Source organism: Ranitomeya variabilis, chromosome 2 (assembly GCF_051348905.1).
Source record: "Ranitomeya variabilis isolate aRanVar5 chromosome 2, aRanVar5.hap1, whole genome shotgun sequence".
In the NCBI taxonomy this organism is placed as follows: domain Eukaryota; kingdom Metazoa; phylum Chordata; class Amphibia; order Anura; family Dendrobatidae; genus Ranitomeya; species Ranitomeya variabilis.
This window is the reverse complement of record NC_135233.1, coordinates 469,667,962-469,687,569: the sequence shown is the minus strand read 5'-3', so window position 1 is coordinate 469,687,569 and position 19,608 is coordinate 469,667,962. Positions and strand designations below refer to the sequence as shown.

General features: G+C 43.8%; 1 protein-coding gene across 2 annotated transcripts in view; it reads left to right on the top strand.

The window, feature by feature from the left end:
* LOC143806789 (solute carrier family 22 member 6-B-like) overlaps nucleotides 1–19,608 on the top strand; it is a 113,097-nt gene that overhangs the window by 54,261 nt on the left and 39,228 nt on the right. For both annotated transcript variants that reach the window (XM_077287706.1, XM_077287707.1), the window contains one exon: nucleotides 5,295–5,418. In XM_077287706.1, the coding sequence (XP_077143821.1) occupies nucleotides 5,295–5,418 (124 nt within the window). The remainder of the gene's footprint in view (nucleotides 1–5,294; nucleotides 5,419–19,608) is intronic.

The window sequence follows — 19,608 nt, the reverse complement described above, 5'->3', positions numbered from 1 at the left end:
GATTACAAACTCATTGTAAATAGTTTGCACCTTCTTAAAGGTGCCCGCTACTGGTTTTACAAAGAAAAGGACTCTTTGCAAAGAAACTGTTCCTTGAAGCAGTACCGGAGTCCTTGCTGCATGCGGACTTGCAGCTTGAGAAGTTGCACTACCTCATAGAGACTTGGTCCCTTCTTAAAGGGAACGTTCATCCATAGCACTTGCAGAATGATGATGCTTTGAAAGGAAGTACTAATAATGCTTACATATGAGAGTTATATGTAGTGAGCTAGTTAATTGTGAGAAATGTTTAATGATGTTGCTAGAAGAATGAGGACAGGAAGTGAACCTGGATGGGGTTAGTCGGTGAGTCCTCCTAGGAGCCATACAGAGATGGCTCGGTGATCCTGAACTGAGAGAAGGAAGATAGGTTCTATACTGTGTATAGTAGCAGAAAGGCAGTAGGCCCGGGTGGAAAGGGGCGGTCCTGCAATAGAACGAGAGGCAGTAGGCCTGGGGCAGATAGACAGGCGGTCCTGCAGATGTAAAGATGGAAAATGAAGAAAAGTTGATTAGCCTTATAGTGTTTTATAAGAAGGTCTTTAGTGGATTCAGCGTGTACGTCCTTAAAGGCAACGTTAAATTATTGTTCAAAAATTTGCACTTAGTAGAATACCCGGTTGGGTCAGAAAAGTTATTTATAGTATGTTATTTAAAGTATTTAACCATGTTTGTAACGTTCAAGTGTCCTCACCTCCCATAAAGGGAAGCTCTGTTCAAATCTGCTTATTGTTATTGCATTTCAAAATTGTATGTCTTTTTGCTGACATGTATTGTTGTTTTCTTCCCAGTCCAGGAGTACTGGATTTAACCGGGGGGGAGTGCAGCACCCCAGAGTCCTGGTCGTTGCAGTACTGATGCTCCCCCGCTAAGGGGGGGCTATGGTACGTCTGATGGCACTGAAGGAGTTCACCTGACCAGGTATCACAGACACCAATACACTTCACAGTCTGGCCTCCAGGGGGAGCTAAGGGTGCTATGTATTAGGCCACTCCTCACAATCTGGTAAAACTGGGGGTTGGATAGGAAGTTAGTTAGAAGCTGACTGGGTTGGAACCAGGCAACATCCTGTGGCAGAGGGTGTTGCAGGGGAAGATTCAGGGGGGGTCCCTGTCAGGGGTGGGATCCTGACAGAGGCCTAGCGAACAGAGAGAACGTTACGGGACCGCACCTGCACTTCATCGTGGCGGTACCCCAAGAAAGGACAAGAAGCGAGGTTTATTGTGCTGAGTGAGAAAAGAGATCAACGCAACAAGGAGAAACACCAGTAGGAGTCGTGCTGTAAGACGAGGCAACATCCTACTGAGGCGCGTAGCCGGTGGCCAGAACGCCGAGGAAGTATTGAGCTCCAGGCCTTACTTCAAACCTACGGCAGGACAGTCAGTTATAGGCGGGCTATCTCACTCAAATCACCTAAGAAGACATAGGGGGCAACATTTGGAGAGGGGCGACTCTAGGGTCCCGGAAGACCTCCGAGCCTACCCGTCATACGGGTGCGTCCTAGCCATATCATCTGGGGGACGAAGCAGAACATTATAATCGAGTTGTGAGGGAACTTCAGAAACAGACACAACAGTTGTGGGGACTATCCCGTAAGCACAGCAGGGGAGGACCACAACACACAAGCGCTAGAAGGTAGGCACAGATTTCCACCTGCAAAAGGAACTCTGGAGGTGCCATCGGACCGGCCGGACTTGCGCAGCCTGGTTAACCGTATTCCGGACTGAGGATCCTGAAGCCTTCAGTAAAGAGGTAAAGAGACTGCAACCAGGTGTCCTCGTTATTTACTGCGACCTGCACCACATCATAACATCATCACCATACCTCCACCTTCATTGTACGCCCCTCCGCAGGGTCACGGACCGGGTCTAGCCACCGTGACAACCCCAGAACAGAGACTCAGAAGCCCGGTACCGGGTACCCCTCGGCCCTGCGGCAGTGGGGGCGCTACATTTGCACTGTCCAAATCTGTTTAACCCCTTAGATGCTTCTGTCAATAGTGACTACATCATTATAAATGGTTAACAGAGTGTGGGGGCTTCTTTATCCCAATCGGTGCCCTCAGATCATGATTTTGTGGTCCTGATGTTTGCGATGGCAATTCACGACCAAATAGCGGCCTTAGAGTTTGCGGCTATAGTAATCTGTTCAGAAGTTAGAGGCATTTAGGTGTTAAAAATACACATTTTCATTTCTGTCATGCCACTTTGCATTAATTCCTGAAAAGCACCTGAAGGGTTAATAAACTACCTGACAGCAGTTTTCAATATGTCAGGGGGTGCTGTTTCTAAAATGGTATCACTTTTGGGGGTTTTCCAATATTTGGGACCCCTAAAGTCACTTCAAACATGGATAAGTTCGTAAAAAATAAATTTTGTAAATTTCCTTGAAAAAATGAAAAATTACTGCTATATTTTTAAACCTCCTAAAATGCTAACAAAGTAAAAGAACATTTTATAAATGGTGCTGATGTAAAGCCGACATGTGGGAAATGTTATTTATTAATGGTTTGCTGTGGTATGACTATCTGGATTAAAGGGATAATCATTCAAAGTTTGAAAATTGCTAATTTTGTAACATTTTTCTCACATTTCTGATATTTTTTATAAATAAACACAAAACATATCGGCCTAAATTTACCAGTATCATAAAGTATAATGTGTCATGAAAAAAACATTCTCAAAATCTCTGGGATTTCTTGAAGCGTTCCAGAGTTATTACCACATAAATGGACACTGGTCAGATTTTAAAAATTTGTCTCCGTCACTAAGGGGTTAAATAAAATGTTCCCGTGCTGAGATAATCTTATTGTGTACCTGTTATATATTGTGTGATAGTTGTGTCTGACCTTGCACAGCCACTCCTGTATATTGTGGGCACATCTATAAGCTCTTGGCCAAGAGGGTAAGCATAAATTACTTATGATAAGGGATGAAACAGCAGGGACTTATAGCTGTTGTCTGCTGAGGTAACACATTTCTCTGCCGAAGGTAAAACATGTCCCTTCCTAAGTTAACACATTTCCCTTCCTCAGGTAACACATTTCTCTGCCTGAGGTAATACATTTCCCTGCCTGAGGTAACACATATCCCTGCCTGAGGTAACACATGTCACTACCTGAGATAACGGTGAGGAGAAAATGGTGTGCACACAGATCCAAGATGTGAGGTGCAGGCGGAACAGGCTGTTGTAGCCCCAGTACGTAGTAGTAGAAATTTACCGCACACTCTTTAGTCAATTTGCAAGCATGTTTTCACAATTTATTCCAAAAGGTTTCAAAATAAGTGTATAAAGGCCACAAACAGAAAATGATATATGCAGATTCAGAACCCGACGTTTCGATCCTCCTGCGTTTTAGTCATGGGGTTACTTGGTTGTGGTGCAAGAGTAGAAGACGGAAGATGTGGAGAGGGACCCCTGCCAGACAGCTGCACACTCAGCAGGGCACGGGAGCGCCTCTGTACAGCCTCCGCCACCACGCCACGAACAGTTTCTGGTACCTATATACCAAGGGTCCCTCTCCACATCTTCCGTCTTCTACTCTTGCACCACAACCAAGTAACCCCATGACTAAGAACCAGGAGGGTCGAAACGTCGGGTTCTGAATCTGCATATATCATTTTCTGTTTGTGGCCTTTATACACTTATTTTGAAACCTTTTTGAATAAATTGTAAAAACACGCTTGCAAATTGACTAAAGAGTGTGCGGTGAATTTCTACTACTACTACCTGAGATAACACATATTCCTGTTTGAGGTAACACATTTCCCTGCCTGAAGTAACACATATCCCTTTCTCAGTTAAGACATTTCCCTTCCCGAGGTAACACATTCCTCAGCCTGAGGTAACACATTTCCCTGCCTGAGGTAACACATGTCCCTGCCTGAGGTAACACATTTCACTGCCTGATGTAACACATATCTCTAGCTGAGGTAACACATTTCCCTGCCTGAAGTAACACATTTCCCTGGCTGAGATTACACATTTCCCTACCTGAGGTAACACATTTCCCTGCCTGAGGTAACACATTTCCCTGCCTGAGGTAACACATTTCCCTGCCTGATGTAACACATTTCTCTGCCGGAGGTAACATTTCCCTACCTGAGGTAACACATTTCCCTGCCGGAGGTAACATTTCCCTGCCTGATGTAACACATTGCTCTGGCTGAGGTAACATTTCTCTGGCTGAGGTAACACATTTCCCTGCCTGTATTTTATGCAGGTCACCAGCTCTCTCAGCTCATCAAACAAGTCAGTGACCTAGGTGCTCCAGCGGCCATTGAGCTTATATGTCACTGACTTGATTTATAGTGATCTCACATGATTGGTGAATTGCCAGAAGCACTAACTCCTCTGATAAAACAGGCAGGAAAACATGTAGAACTTATTACAGTTCCAAAATAATTTGCTTGTGGGACAATCTCTTTAAGGTTGCCAAACATATTAGATGAACGATGGCCGAACTCATGTCAGATGAAAAAAAAGGTTAGGCATGTTGAATGTTCAGTGTGCCCGATCCTTTTTTCCTTCAGGTGCAATAAACTTTTCCCATAGATGTCTGGCAGCAGAATATTTTCCTCTTCCTGTTGAGATCATAATTGGGGAAGGGAACAAAGCAGTTGTCATATTTAGCTGACTACTACAGTATCTAAAGCTTATGGCTACTTTTTACTTAATGTGACCCAGTTTCAACTATAGACCTCTGTTATCTTGGAAGCCTGATAAATGCATACCCTTGGTAGAAAGATGTTGTCCCTTTCTCAGAGATATTTGACTGTCTTGATAATTCCATGGTTAATAAGAAACTTATCAGTAAGCTCACAGATTTCTGTACCAAAGTCCTGAGGGTCTGGAGACCACTAATTAAACTTGTGCAAGTTTAGACCCTTTTTTGTTTTCCTTGTACACCTCATATCTATACACTTTCTGATTTTATGATAAGACATGCATAGGGCAATATCTTATGCAAACTAATTGGATTTTAACTTTGGTTTTATTGCCTTTAATTCATTGATACATGGTAAACAATTATCTAGTTAGGATTTTTTTTTTACAAATTATTAATTTCTTGTTTTTGCATTGCACAGATTATTTTCTGGGTATATTTTCATTGTATAGATTATTTTTTCCATTCACATCTTTTGGAATTATATTCCTTTTTATGTATTCATATGAATTGTATATCAGATAACTGTACAGTAAGTTTATGGTGCTGTACAAAAGCTTATATGTTGCACTCTTTGTGGACTATATAGGTGGATCCCTGAGTCTAGCCGTTGGCTCATTCTAGGTGGAAAATATGAACAAGCAATCAAAGACTTAAAGAAAGTGGCCAGAATTAATAGGAGGATGGAAGACGGGGAAAAACTTTCAGTAGAGGTAAATTGTCCACATAGTTTTGAAAATAATTATTACAATTTTGAGCAATGCTAATATACAGTGTAGAAGGAAAAGTCACAGATAATCCCAATGAAAATGTCCATCATGGCATTCAAAAACAAACAAAGAAAAGTAGAAAAAAATATTATCATAGAATCATGCAAAAGTCCTTTGTAGAATGACTTTCTATTTTGGCACATAAAGGAGAACCTATAAAGCAGACCTGGGCAACCTGCGGCTGTGAGCCACATCCAGCCCTCTGCCTGTCCTATTCTGGCCCGGGGATTGAGACAGCAGAAAAACTGATACAGTTGCCCATGGGCTGCATCATGCCCTCCCCAGACTGCGTCCATACGCCGCTGCCGCCACAGCTATCTGCATCCTCAGACTGAATATAGGAGGCTATGTGGGGGCTCATACTGTATATAGGAGGCTATGTGGGGGCTCATACTGTATAAAGGAGGCTGTGTGGGGGCTCATACTGTATATAAGAGGCTATGTGGGGGCTCATAATGTATATAGGAGGCTATGTGGGGGCTCATCTACTATATAATTGTCTAAGGGGTACTTCCGTCTTTCTATCTGTCCTTCTGTCTGTCACGGATATTCATTGGTCGCAGCCTCTGTCTGTCATGGAATCCAAGTCGCTGATTGGTCGTGGCAAAATGCCCACGACCATTGCCACGACCAATCAGTGATGCGCACAGTCCAGAAGAAAATAGCCGCTCCTTACTCCCCGCACTCACTGCCCGGCGCCCGCATACACCCCTCCGGTCACCGCTCACACAGGGTTAATGCCGGCGGTAATGGACCGCGTTATGCCATGGCTAATGCACTCCGTTACCGCTGCTATTAACCCTGTGTGACCAAGTTTTTTACTATTGACGCAGCCTATGCAGCGTCAATAGTAAAAACATCTAATGTTAAAAATAATAATAAAAAAAAATAAATGATTATATACTCACCTATGCCGCCTTTCCCGCTCCTCGCGATGCAAGCGGCACGTTCCGGTGGCAAGGATGGTCTGGCAGAAGGACCTGCCATGACGTCACGGTCATGTGACCACGACGTCATCACAAGTCCTGCGCGCCTGCGCGAAAAGGACCTGCCGTGACGTCACGGTCATGTGACCGCGACACGGTCACGTGACCGCGACGTCATCACACCCTGGGACCGGAAGCTGCCGCCTGCACCCCACACAGGCAACAGAGCTACAACGCGCCTGCGGAAGGTGAGTATATGTTTCATACGTGGCTGGGCAATATACTACATAGCTGGGCAATATACTACATGGGCTGTGCAATATACTATGTGGCTCTGTGCTGTATACTACGTCACTGGGCAATATACTACGTGGCTGGGCAATATACTACTTGGCTCTGTGCTGTATACTACGTCACTGGGCAATATACTACATCACTGGGCAATATACTACGTCACTGGGCAATATACTACGTCGCTGGGCAATATACTACGTCACTGGGCAATATACTATGTGGCTGGGCAATATACTACGTGGCTCTGTGCTGTATACTACGTCACTGGGCAATATACTACGTCAATGGGCAATATACTACGTCACTGGGCAATATACTATGTGGCTCTGTGCTGTATACTACATCACCGGGCAATATACAATGTAACTGGGCAATATACTACATCACTGGGCAATATACAATGTAACTGGGCAATATACTACGTGACTGGGCAATATACTACGTGGACATACATATTCTAGAATACCCGATGCGTTAGAATCGGGCCACCATCTAGTACTGTATATAAGAGGCTATGTGGGGGCTCATACTGTATATAGGAGGCTATGTGGGGGCTCATACTGTATATAAGAGGCTATGTGGGGGCTCATAATGTATATAGGAGGCTATGAGTGGGCTCGTACTGTATATAAGAGGCTATGTGGGGGTTCATACTGTATATAGGAGGCTATGTGGGGGCTCATACTGTATATAAGAGGCTATGAGGGGGCTCATAATGTATTTAAGAGGCTATGTGGGTCTCATACTGAATATTTGAGGCTATGTTTGGGCTCACACTGTATATAGGAGACTATCTGTGAGCTCATATTGTAAATAGGGGCTGTGTGTGAGCTCTTATGGTATTTAGGGGCAGTATGTGGGCTCATTTGGTATATAGAGGGGCTGAGTCCATGCTCATACGGTATATAGGGGGATGTCAGTATACTTAATTCTGCTCAATATTAAGTGATTAAATTAATATTAACCAAAATAATTATAATTAATATGTTAATATTAATATTGAGCAGAATAAATTTCGGCCTATTGGTTCAGCCCTCAAAAACACTCACAGTCTCTCTCATGGCCCCATGGGAAAACTAATTGCTCACCCCTGCTATAAAGCAAACGAACAAGAATTGCCCTGTTGGGTGAACCCTGAAGCTTTTACCTTTGAGATATAGGAGAAAATCAAGTGTAATTTTTGCAATAGACTGGAAACAATCCAGCTGAAATAATCACTGAGAAAAGGAAATTAAACAAAAATAGGAGAAGGCAATAGAAATGGACATTTGGGACAAAAATCAAAATATAAAGAGACTGCTGGTTATTCTCAGGACAACTAGTCAGTCCAGAGCCCAGACATCAACATCATAAAAATGTTTGGGATTACTTGGATCATAAAAGGGTTGTACAACGAACAAACATTAACCCTAGAACGCATATTGGGGGCCTTTTAGGCCCCCATGCTTACATTTTTGCTATTATCTGCAAAATTACTTTAGTTAGAATTTTGAAACTCCAGGTATTCCTCAAGTATGTCGTTGTTGATAATATCCAGTTGTTCATATAATTTTTTTCATAGGCATTATGGTGTAACAATGCTTGTTTGGTGAAAACTACATCTGTACGAATTGGGGACCTTTTAGGCCCCCGCTATTTTTATCATGTTCTCAGCAGTGTTTGTGTCTCAAGTTACTTTATTTGTACTCAGTAATGCTGGTGGAGGGGCCAGGGTGTGGCTAATAACATGTGAGGATGTCATGTGATTTTTGGAGGGAGTGATAAGGCCATGACATCACCTCAGGTCCTTCGGAACACAGTAATGAGCTGTGTATAGAGTACTGAGGACAGTATACACTGTGAGCTAATTGCTGAAGGACCTGTGATAAGATAAGCTGTTGAGAGGAGATCTGATTCATTTTCAGTTTCTGTTTCTAAGAAGCTTTCAAAGGCTAGAGCTTGTGAGCCACAAAATTCCAGAGAATTGTACACCACCTAAAAGTATAAAAGGTAAGAGCTGCTGAGGGTGAGAGGAAGAAGGGGGGACATTACACTTACAGTGTCACACACAAGCAAAGAGTGGACAACCCTGATTCTGTTCATTGTTTTTTCTTTTAGTTTGCTAACATCTAGTCAGCAATGGCACACTCTTCCTCCAAGTGTCTGACTGACCAAGAGATTGAAGCGATTATGTTGCAAGGCGATGATGAAAGTGAACTATCTTTGTCTGATGAAGAATATCTGCCACCAGCTAATCAAACATCCTCATCCAGTGATTCTTCTGAAGATGAAGAAGTGAATCTAGTGGATCCTCAAGAAGTGATAAGCAGAACATCCAAAACGAATGTTTTTTGGGACAGTAATCCTACATTAGTTGGACGTACTCCAACACACAATATTGTGAGACAGGCTCAAGGAGCTGTGGGAAGTCCCAGTTACTTTACCCCTAAAGATGTATTCTGTACTTATTTTTCTGCCAATATTGCAGAAGAGGTCCTATTATGTTCAAACGTAGAAGGAAGACGTATCGCTTCTGCAAAAAATAACTCCTGGAAAAATATCTCAAAAGAGGAACTTTATGCATATATTGGACTTTTACTGCTGGCAGGGAGTCAAAAATCGTATGATGTCCCAATATGAGAATTATTTCTGGACCCACTTTCTGATCCACACTATAAGGCGACAATGTCAGTGGGCAGATATGAGGAAATTAGAAGAATCATTCGCTTTGATGATAAGCGAACTCATGCAGCGAGGTTTGAAACAGACAAATTAGCCCCTATCAGTTATATCTGGAACATATTTATCAAAAATTGAACAAAACTTTACAATCCTAGTACTAATGTTACTGTAGATGAGCAACTTGTACCGTTCAGAGGACACTGCAAGTTCATACAATACATGCCCAGCAAGCCAGCCAAGTACGGAATAAAAATCTTCTGGATGTGTGATTCTGCAAATTATTATGGCATAAATGGCGTAATCTACTGTGGCAAAGAGGTTGGTGCACCAGTACAGAAGGATCTGGGGTCTGAAATAGTCAAAACTCTTGCTGTTCCAATATTCAATTCAGGTAGAAACATTACCATGGACAATTATTTCACCAATGTTGAACTAGGCAATTTTCTGCTTGCAAAAGCTATTACACTTGTTGGTACTATAAAGCAAAACAGACGAGAAATTCCAGAAGCACTAAAACACAATCGTCAGCGAGCACTTTATGAGAGTGTCTTTGGATTCAATAACAAAGCGACTTTGGTGTCTTACGAGGCGAAGAGGGAGAAATCTGTAATTTTACTCAGTATCATGCATCACGATTGCAGTGTTGACAGCAATGACAAAAAATTGAAACCAGAAATCATCCTGCATTACAATATAACAAAAGGAGGTGTAGATAAAATGGATGAGATGGTGAGAGAATATTCGTGTAAGAGGCAAACAAAACGATGGCCTGTAGTACTATTTTCAAATATGCTTGATGTAGCAGCCCTAAATTCATTCATTATTTATACAGAAACTCATCCGGAATTTCATGCACAGAGGAAGGACAGGAGACACATATTCTTGAAGGACCTTTGTCATGAACTTGTAATGCCTCACATGATAGAGCGAAGCGACTTGAAATGCTTGCCAAAGCAAACTAAGGCCGGCGTCACACTAGCGAGTTTTACGGACGTATGAGCGCATAAACTACGTCCGTAAAATACGCATTACACACGGCCCAATGAATCTTTATGGGCCAGCTCCTATCTGCCGTATATTGCGCATCCATAATATACAGTCTTGTACGGCCGTAGAAAATCGCAGCATGCTGCGTTTGTCACCATATTGCGCAAAAAAATTGCCAATGAAAGTCTATGGGGGCGAGAAAAATACGGATTCCACATGGACTTGCGAGAAATACGCAGCGATGTTAATGAAAAGCCGGTGATTCAATTGCCGGCTTTTCATTTCTCCTTCACAAACTCGACATGATATGAGACATGGTTTACATACAGTAAACCATCTCATATCCCTTTTTTTTTGCATATTCCACACTACTAATGTTAGTAGTGTGTATGTGCAAAATTTGGGCGCTGTAGCTTGTAAAATAAAGGGTTAAATCGTGGAAAAAATTGGCGTGGGCTCCCGCTCAATTTTCTCCCCAGAGTGGTAAAGCCAGTGACTGAGGGCAGATATTAATAGCCTAGAGAGGGTCCATGGTTATTGCCCCCCCCCTGGCTAAAAACATCTGCCCCCAGCCACCCCAGAAAAGGCACATCTGGAAGATGCGCCTATTCTGGCACTTGGCCACTCTCTTCCCACTCCCTTGTAGCGGTGGGATATGGGGTAATGAAGGGTTAATGTCACCTTGCTATTGTAAGGTGACATTAAGCCAAGTTAATAATGGAGAGGCGTCAATTATGACACCTATCCATTATTAATCTAATAGTACGAAATGGTTAATAAAACACACACACATGATTACAAAGTATTTTAATGAAATAAAGACACATGTTGTTGTAATATTTTATTAGACTCTTAATCCACCTGAAGACCATCGTCCTGAAACAAAGTTAAAAAAACAAACAACAATATTCCATACCTTCCGTCGTTATGTCCCACGATGTAAATCCATCTGAAGGGATTAAATCATTTTACAGCCAGGAGCTGTGCTAATGCACTCGCTCGTGCCTGTAAAACCCCGGGTACTGAATGGAAAGCTGGGTGACCTGTAGTTACCTTGAGTTGCAGTGAGGCGCCTGTTATGACCCCAATGGCGAGGGTCTCAGAGGAACGTGGAAGTCTGCAGAATACAAAAATCCAGCTCATAGGGTAGTGGTAACTGGGTTGACCATATATCTACTCCTAACGCCAACACTAGAAGTAGCCGGGGATCATTCCTACGTTGATTCTAGATGACACGCGCCAGCCGGAGAATCTAGCTACCCCTAGTAGAGGAAAACAAAGACCTTTCTTGCCTCCAGAGAAGGGGACCCCAAAGCTGGATAGAAGCCCCCCACAAATAATGACGGTGAGGTAAGAGGAAATGACAAACACAGAAATGAACCAGGTTTAGCACAGAGAGGCCCGCTTACTGATAGCAGAATAAAGAAAGGTAACTTATATGGTCAACAAAAACCCTATCGAAATCCACACTGGAAATTCAAGAACCCCCGAACCGTCTAACGGTCCGGGGGGAGAACACCAGCCCCCCTAGAGCTTCCAGCAAAGGTCAGGATATAGATTTGGAACAAGCTGGACAAAAATACAAAACCAAAACAAATAGCAAAAAGCAAAAGGCAGACTTAGCTGATATAACTGGAACCAGGATCAGTAGACAAGAGCACAGCAGACTAGCTCTGATAACTACGTTGCCAGGCATAGAACTGAAGGTCCAGGGAGCTTATATAGCAACACCCCTAACTAACGACCCAGGTGCGGATAAAAGGAATGACAGAAAAACCAGAGTCAAAAAACTAGTAACCACTAGAGGGAGCAAAAAGCAAATTCACAACAGTACTCCCCCCTTAGTGAGGGGTCACCGAACCCTCACCACGACCACCAGGGCGATCAGGATGAGCGGCATGAAAGGCACGAACTAAATCGGCCGCATGAACATCAGAGGCGACCACCCAGGAATTATCCTCCTGACCATAGCCCTTCCACTTGACCAGGTACTGAAGCCTCCGCCTGGAGAGGCGAGAATCCAAGATCTTCTCCACCACGTACTCCAACTCGCCCTCAACCAACACCGGAGCAGGAGGCTCAGCAGAAGGAACTACAGGCACAATGTACCGCCGCAACAAGGACCTATGAAATACATTGTGAATAGCAAACGACACAGGAAGATCCAGACGAAAAGATACAGGATTAAGGATTTCCAATATCTTGTAAGGCCCAATAAAACGAGGTTTAAATTTGGGAGAGGAGACCTTCATAGGAACAAAGCGGGAAGAAAGCCATACCAAATCCCCAACGCGTAGTCGGGGACCCACACCGCGGCGGCGGTTGGCAAAGCGCTGAGCCTTCTCCTGTGACAACTTCAAGTTGTCCACCACATGATTCCAGATCTGCTGCAACCTATCCACCACAGAATCCACCCCAGGACAGTCAGAAGGCTCCACATGACCCGAAGAAAAGCGAGGATGGAAACCAGAGTTGCAGAAAAAAGGCGAAACCAAGGTGGCGGAACTAGCCCGATTATTAAGGGCAAACTCAGCCAACGGCAAGAATGTCACCCAATCGTCCTGATCAGCAGAGACAAAACACCTCAAATAAGCCTCCAAAGTCTGATTGGTTCGCTCCGTCTGTCCATTAGTCTGAGGATGGAAAGCAGACGAAAACGACAAATCAATGCCCATCCTACTACAAAAGGATCGCCAGAACCTGGAAACGAACTGGGATCCTCTGTCTGACACAATATTCTCAGGGATGCCGTGCAAACGAACCACGTTCTGGAAAAACACAGGAACCAGATCGGAAGAGGAAGGCAGCTTAGGCAAAGGAACCAAATGGACCATCTTGGAGAAGCGATCACATATCACCCAGATAACGGACATGCCCTGAGATAGCGGAAGATCAGAAATGAAATCCATGGAGATATGTGTCCAAGGTCTCTTCGGGATAGGCAAGGGCAAGAGCAAACCGCTGGCACGAGAACAGCAAGGCTTAGCTCGAGCACAAGTCCCACAGGACTGCACAAATGACCGCACATCCCTTGACAAGGAAGGCCACCAAAAGGACCTGGCCACCAGATCTCTGGTGCCAAAAATTCCCGGGTGACCTGCCAACACCGAGGAATGAACCTCGGAAATGACTCTGCTGGTCCACTTATCCGGGACAAACAGTCTGTCAGGTGGACAAGACTCAGGCCTATCAGCCTGAAATCTCTGCAACACACGTCGCAGATCCGGAGAAATAGCTGACAAGATAACTCCATCTTTAAGAATACCAACAGGATCAGCGACTCCAGGAGCATCAGGCACAAAGCTCCTAGAAAGAGCATCGGCCTTCACATTCTTTGAACCTGGTAAATACGAGACAACAAAATCAAAGCGGGAGAAAAACAATGACCAGCGGGCCTGTCTCGGATTAAGGCGTTTAGCAGACTCGAGATACATCAGATTTTTGTGATCAGTCAAGACCACCACACGATGCTTAGCACCCTCGAGCCAATGACGCCACTCCTCAAATGCCCATTTCATGGCCAACAACTCCCGATTGCCCACATCATAATTTCGCTCGGCAGGCGAAAACTTCCTAGAGAAAAAGGCACAAGGCTTCATAACAGAGCAACCAGGGCCTCTCTGCGACAAAACGGCCCCTGCCCCAATCTCCGAAGCATCCACCTCAACCTGAAAGGGAAGTGAGACGTCAGGCTGGCACAAAACAGGCGCCGAAGTAAACCGGCGTTTCAACTCCTGGAAAGCCTCCACGGCAGCAGGAGCCCAGTTAGCTACATCGGAGCCCTTCTTGGTCATATCCGTCAAAGGTTTCACAATGCTAGAAAAGTTAGCGATAAAACGACGGTAGAAGTTAGCGAAGCCCAAGAACTTCTGAAGACTCTTAACTGACGAGGGCTGAGTCCAATCAAGAATAGCTCGGACCTTGACTGGGTCCATCTCCACAGCAGAAGGGGAAAAAATGAATCCCAAAAAGGGAACCTTCTGTACACCAAAGAGACACTTTGAGCCCTTGACAAACAAAGAATTTTCACGCAAAATTTTAAAGACCAACCTGACCTGCTCCACATGCGAATCCCAATTATCAGAAAAAAACAAAATATCATCCAGATAAACAATCAAAAATTTATCCAGATACTTCCGGAAAATGTCATGCATAAAGGACTGAAAAACTGAAGGCGCATTGGAGAGCCCAAAAGGCATCACCAAGTACTCAAAATGACCTTCGGGCGTATTGAATGCGGTTTTCCATTCATCACCCTGCTTAATGCGCACAAGGTTGTACGCACCACGAAGGTCTATCTTGGTGAACCACTTGGCACCCTTAATCCGGGCAAACAAGTCAGACAACAGCGGTAAAGGATACTGAAATTTGACAGTGATCTTATTTAAAAGCCGATAATCAATACAAGGTCTCAAAGATCCGTCCTTTTTTGCCACAAAAAAGAATCCCGCACCAAGAGGGGAAGAAGACGGACGAATATGTCCTTTCTCCAGAGACTCCTTGATATATGAACGCATAGCGGTATGTTCAGGTACCGACAGATTAAACAGTCTTCCCTTAGGAAATTTACTGCCTGGGATCAAATCTATAGCACAGTCACAGTCCCTATGAGGAGGCAGTGCACTGGACTCAGACTCACTGAAGACATCCTGATAATCAGACAAATACTCCGGAACTTCCGAAGGCGTAGAAGAAGCAATAGACACAGGCAGGGAATCCCCATGAATACCACGACAGCCCCAACTTGAGACTGACATAGCCTTCCAGTCCAGGACTGGATTATGGGTCTGTAACCATGGCAGCCCTAAAACAACCAAATCATGCATTTTATGTAAAACCAGGAAACGTATCACCTCGCGGTGTTCAGGAGTCATGCACATGGTAACCTGTGTCCAATACTGCGGTTTATTAGCTGCCAATGGTGTAGCATCAATACCCCTAAGAGGTATAGGATTTTCTAATGGTTCAAGAGTAAAACCACAGCGCTTAGCAAATGAGAGATCCATGAGACTCAGGGCAGCACCTGAATCTACAAACGCCATGACAGGATAAGATGACAGTGAGCAAATCAAAGTTACAGACAGAATAAATTTAGGTTGCAAATTACCAACGGTGACAGGACTAACAACCTTAGCTATACGTTTAGAGCATGCTGAGATAACATGTGTAGAATCACCACAGTAGTAGCACAAGCCATTCCGGCGTCTATGAATTTTCCGCTCATTTCTAGTCAGGATTCTATCACATTGCATTAAATCAGGTGTCTGTTCAGACAACACCATGAGGGAATTTGCGGTTTTTCTATCACATTGCACCGAATTAGGTGTCTGTTCAGACAACACCATGAGGGAATTTGCGGTTTTGCGCTCCCGCAACCACCGGTCAATTTGAATAGCCAGTGCCATAGTATCATTCAGACCTGTGGGAATGGGAAAACCCACCATAACATTCTTAATGGCTTCAGAAAGGCCATTTCTAAAATTAGCGGCCAGTGCACACTCGTTCCAATGTGTCAGCACGGACCATTTCCGAAATTTTTGGCAATACACTTCAGCCTCGTCCTGCCCCTGAGACATAGCCAGCAAGGCCTTTTCTGCCTGAATCTCAAGATTGGGTTCCTCATAAAGTAAACCGAGCGCCAGAAAAAACGCATCAAGATCAGCCAATGCCGGATCTCCTGGCGCCAGCGAAAAAGTCCAATCCTGAGGGTCGCCCCGTAAGAACGAAATAACAATTTTTACTTGCTGAGCAGAATCTCCAGATGAACAGGGTCTCAGGGACAAAAACAATTTACAATTATTCACGAAATTCCTAAACTTAAACCTGTCTCCGGAAAACAGTTCAGGAATCGGTATTTTAGGTTCTGACCTAGGATTTCTGATAACATAGTCTTGTATGCCCTGCACACGAGTAGCCAGCTGGTCCACACTTGTAATTAAGGTCTGGACATTCATGTCTGCAGCAAGCATAGCCACTCTGAGGTAAAGGGGAAAAAGAAAAAAAAAAACTCAGAATCTTCTTTCTTATAATCCCTCTTCTGCAATGCATTAAACATTTAATATTGGCCTGGCAAACTGTTATGACCCCAATGGCGAGGGTCTCAGAGGAACGTGGAAGTCTGCAGAATACAAAAATCCAGCTCATAGGGTAGTGGTAACTGGGTTGACCATATATCTACTCCTAACGCCAACACTAGAAGTAGCCGGGGATCATTCCTACGTTGATTCTAGATGACACGCGCCAGCCGGAGAATCTAGCTACCCCTAGTAGAGGAAAACAAAGACCTTTCTTGCCTCCAGAGAAGGGGACCCCAAAGCTGGATAGAAGCCCCCCACAAATAATGACGGTGAGGTAAGAGGAAATGACAAACACAGAAATGAACCAGGTTTAGCACAGAGAGGCCCGCTTACTGATAGCAGAATAAAGAAAGGTAACTTATATGGTCAACAAAAACCCTATCGAAATCCACACTGGAAATTCAAGAACCCCCGAACCGTCTAACGGTCCGGGGGGAGAACACCAGCCCCCCTAGAGCTTCCAGCAAAGGTCAGGATATAGATTTGGAACAAGCTGGACAAAAATACAAAACCAAAACAAATAGCAAAAAGCAAAAGGCAGACTTAGCTGATATAACTGGGACCAGGATCAGTAGACAAGAGCACAGCAGACTAGCTCTGATAACTACGTTGCCAGGCATAGAACTGAAGGTCCAGGGAGCTTATATAGCAACACCCCTAACTAACGACCCAGGTGCGGATAAAAGGAATGACAGAAAAACCAGAGTCAAAAAACTAGTAACCACTAGAGGGAGCAAAAAGCAAATTCACAACAGGCGCCCTCTGCTGGATGTCCTCATATGAACTCGAGCGTGGGAACGTTTCCAAGGCGCCAGTTCATGAGGACATCCAGCAGAGGGCGCCTCACCTCAACTCAAGGTAACTACAGATCACCCAGCATTCCATTCAGTACCCGGGGTTTTACAGGCACGAGCGAGTGCATTAGCACAGCTCCTGGCTGTAAAATGATTTAACCCCTTCAGATGGATTTACATCGTGGGACATAACGACGGAAGGTATGGAATATTATTGTTTGTTTTTTTAACTTTGTTTCAGGACGATGGTCTTCAGGTGGATTAACCCCTTCACCCCCAAGGGTGGTTTGCACGTTAATGACCGGGCCAATTTTTACATTTCTGACCACTGTCCCTTTATGAGGTTATAACTCTGGAACGCTTCAACGGATCTTGGCGATTCTGACATTGTTTTCTCGTGACATATTGTACTTCATGATAGTGGTAAAATTTCTTTGATATTACCTGCGTTTATTTGCAAAAAAAATGGAAACTTGGCGAAAATTTTGAAAATTTTGCAATTTTCCAACTTTGAATTTTTATGCCCTTAAATCACAGAGATATGTCACACAAAATACTTAATAAGTAACATTTCCCACATGTCTACTTTACATCAGCACAATTTTGGAACCAAAATTTTTTTTTGTTAGGGAGTTATAAGGGTTAAAAGTTGACCAGCAATTTCTCATTTTTACAACACCATTTTTTTTAGGGACCACATCTCATTTGAAGTCATTTTGAGGGGTCTATATGATAGAAAATACCCAAGTGTGACACCATTCTAAAAACTGCACCCCTCAAGGTGCTCAAACCCACATTCAAGAAGTTTATTAACCCTTCTGGTGCTTCACAGGAATTTTTGGAATCTTTAAATAAAAATTAACATTTAACTTTTTTTCACAAAAAATTTACTTCAGCTCCAATTTGTTTTATTTTACCAAGGGTAACAGGAGAAAATGGACCCCAAAAGTTGTTGTACAATTTGTCCTGAGTACGCCGATACCCCATATGTGGGGGTAAACCACTGTTTGGGCGCATGACAGAGCTCGGAAGCGAAGGAGCGCCATTTGACTTTTCAATGCAAAATTGACTGGAATTGAGATGGGACGCCATGTTGCGTTTGGGGAGCCCCTGATGTGCCTAAACATTGAAACCCCCCACAAGTGACACCATTTTGGAAAGTAGACCCCCTAAGGAACTTATCTAGAGGTGTGGTGAGCACTTTGACCCACCAAGTGCTTCACAGAAGTTTATAATGCAGAGCCGTAAAAATAAAAAATCATATTTTTTCACAAAAATTATTTTTCGCCCCCAATTTTTTATTTTTCCAAGGGTAAGAGAAGAAATTGGACCCCAAAAGTTGTTGTACAATTCGTCCTGAGTACGCTGATACCCCATATGTGGGGATAAACCACTGTTTGGGCGCATGGGAGACCTCGGAAGGGAAGGAGCGCCGTTTGACTTTTCAATGCAAAATTGACAGGAATTGAGATGGGACGTCATGTTGCGTTTGTAGAGCCCCTGATGTGCGTAAACATTGAAACCCCCCACAAGTGACACCATTTTGGAAAGTAGAACCCCTAAGGAACTTATCTAGAGGTGTGGTGAGCACTTTGACCCACCAAGTGCTTCACAGAAGTTTATAATGCAGAACCGTAAAAATAAAAAATCATATTTTTTCACAAAAATTATCTTTTCACCCCCAATTTTATATTTTCCCAAGGGTAAGAGAAGAAATTGGACCCCAAAAGTTGTTGTACAATTTGTCCTGAGTACGCCGATACCCCATATGTGGGGGTAAACCACTGTTTGGGCGCATGACAGAGCTCGGAAGCGAAGGAGCGCCATTTGACTTTTCAATGCAAAATTGACTGGAATTGAGATGGGACGCCATGTTGCGTTTGGGGAGCCCCTGATGTGCCTAAACATTGAAACCCCCCACAAGTGACACCATTTTGGAAAGTAGACCCCCTAAGGAACTTATCTAGAGGTGTGGTGAGCACTTTGACCCACCAAGTGCTTCACAGAAGTTTATAATGCAGAGCCGTAAAAATAAAAAATCATATTTTTTCACAAAAATTATTTTTCGCCCCCAATTTTTTATTTTTCCAAGGGTAAGAGAAGAAATTGGACCCCAAAAGTTGTTGTACAATTCGTCCTGAGTACGCTGATACCCCATATGTGGGGATAAACCACTGTTTGGGCGCATGGGAGACCTCGGAAGGGAAGGAGCGCCGTTTGACTTTTCAATGCAAAATTGACAGGAATTGAGATGGGACGTCATGTTGCGTTTGTAGAGCCCCTGATGTGCGTAAACATTGAAACCCCCCACAAGTGACACCATTTTGGAAAGTAGAACCCCTAAGGAACTTATCTAGAGGTGTGGTGAGCACTTTGACCCACCAAGTGCTTCAC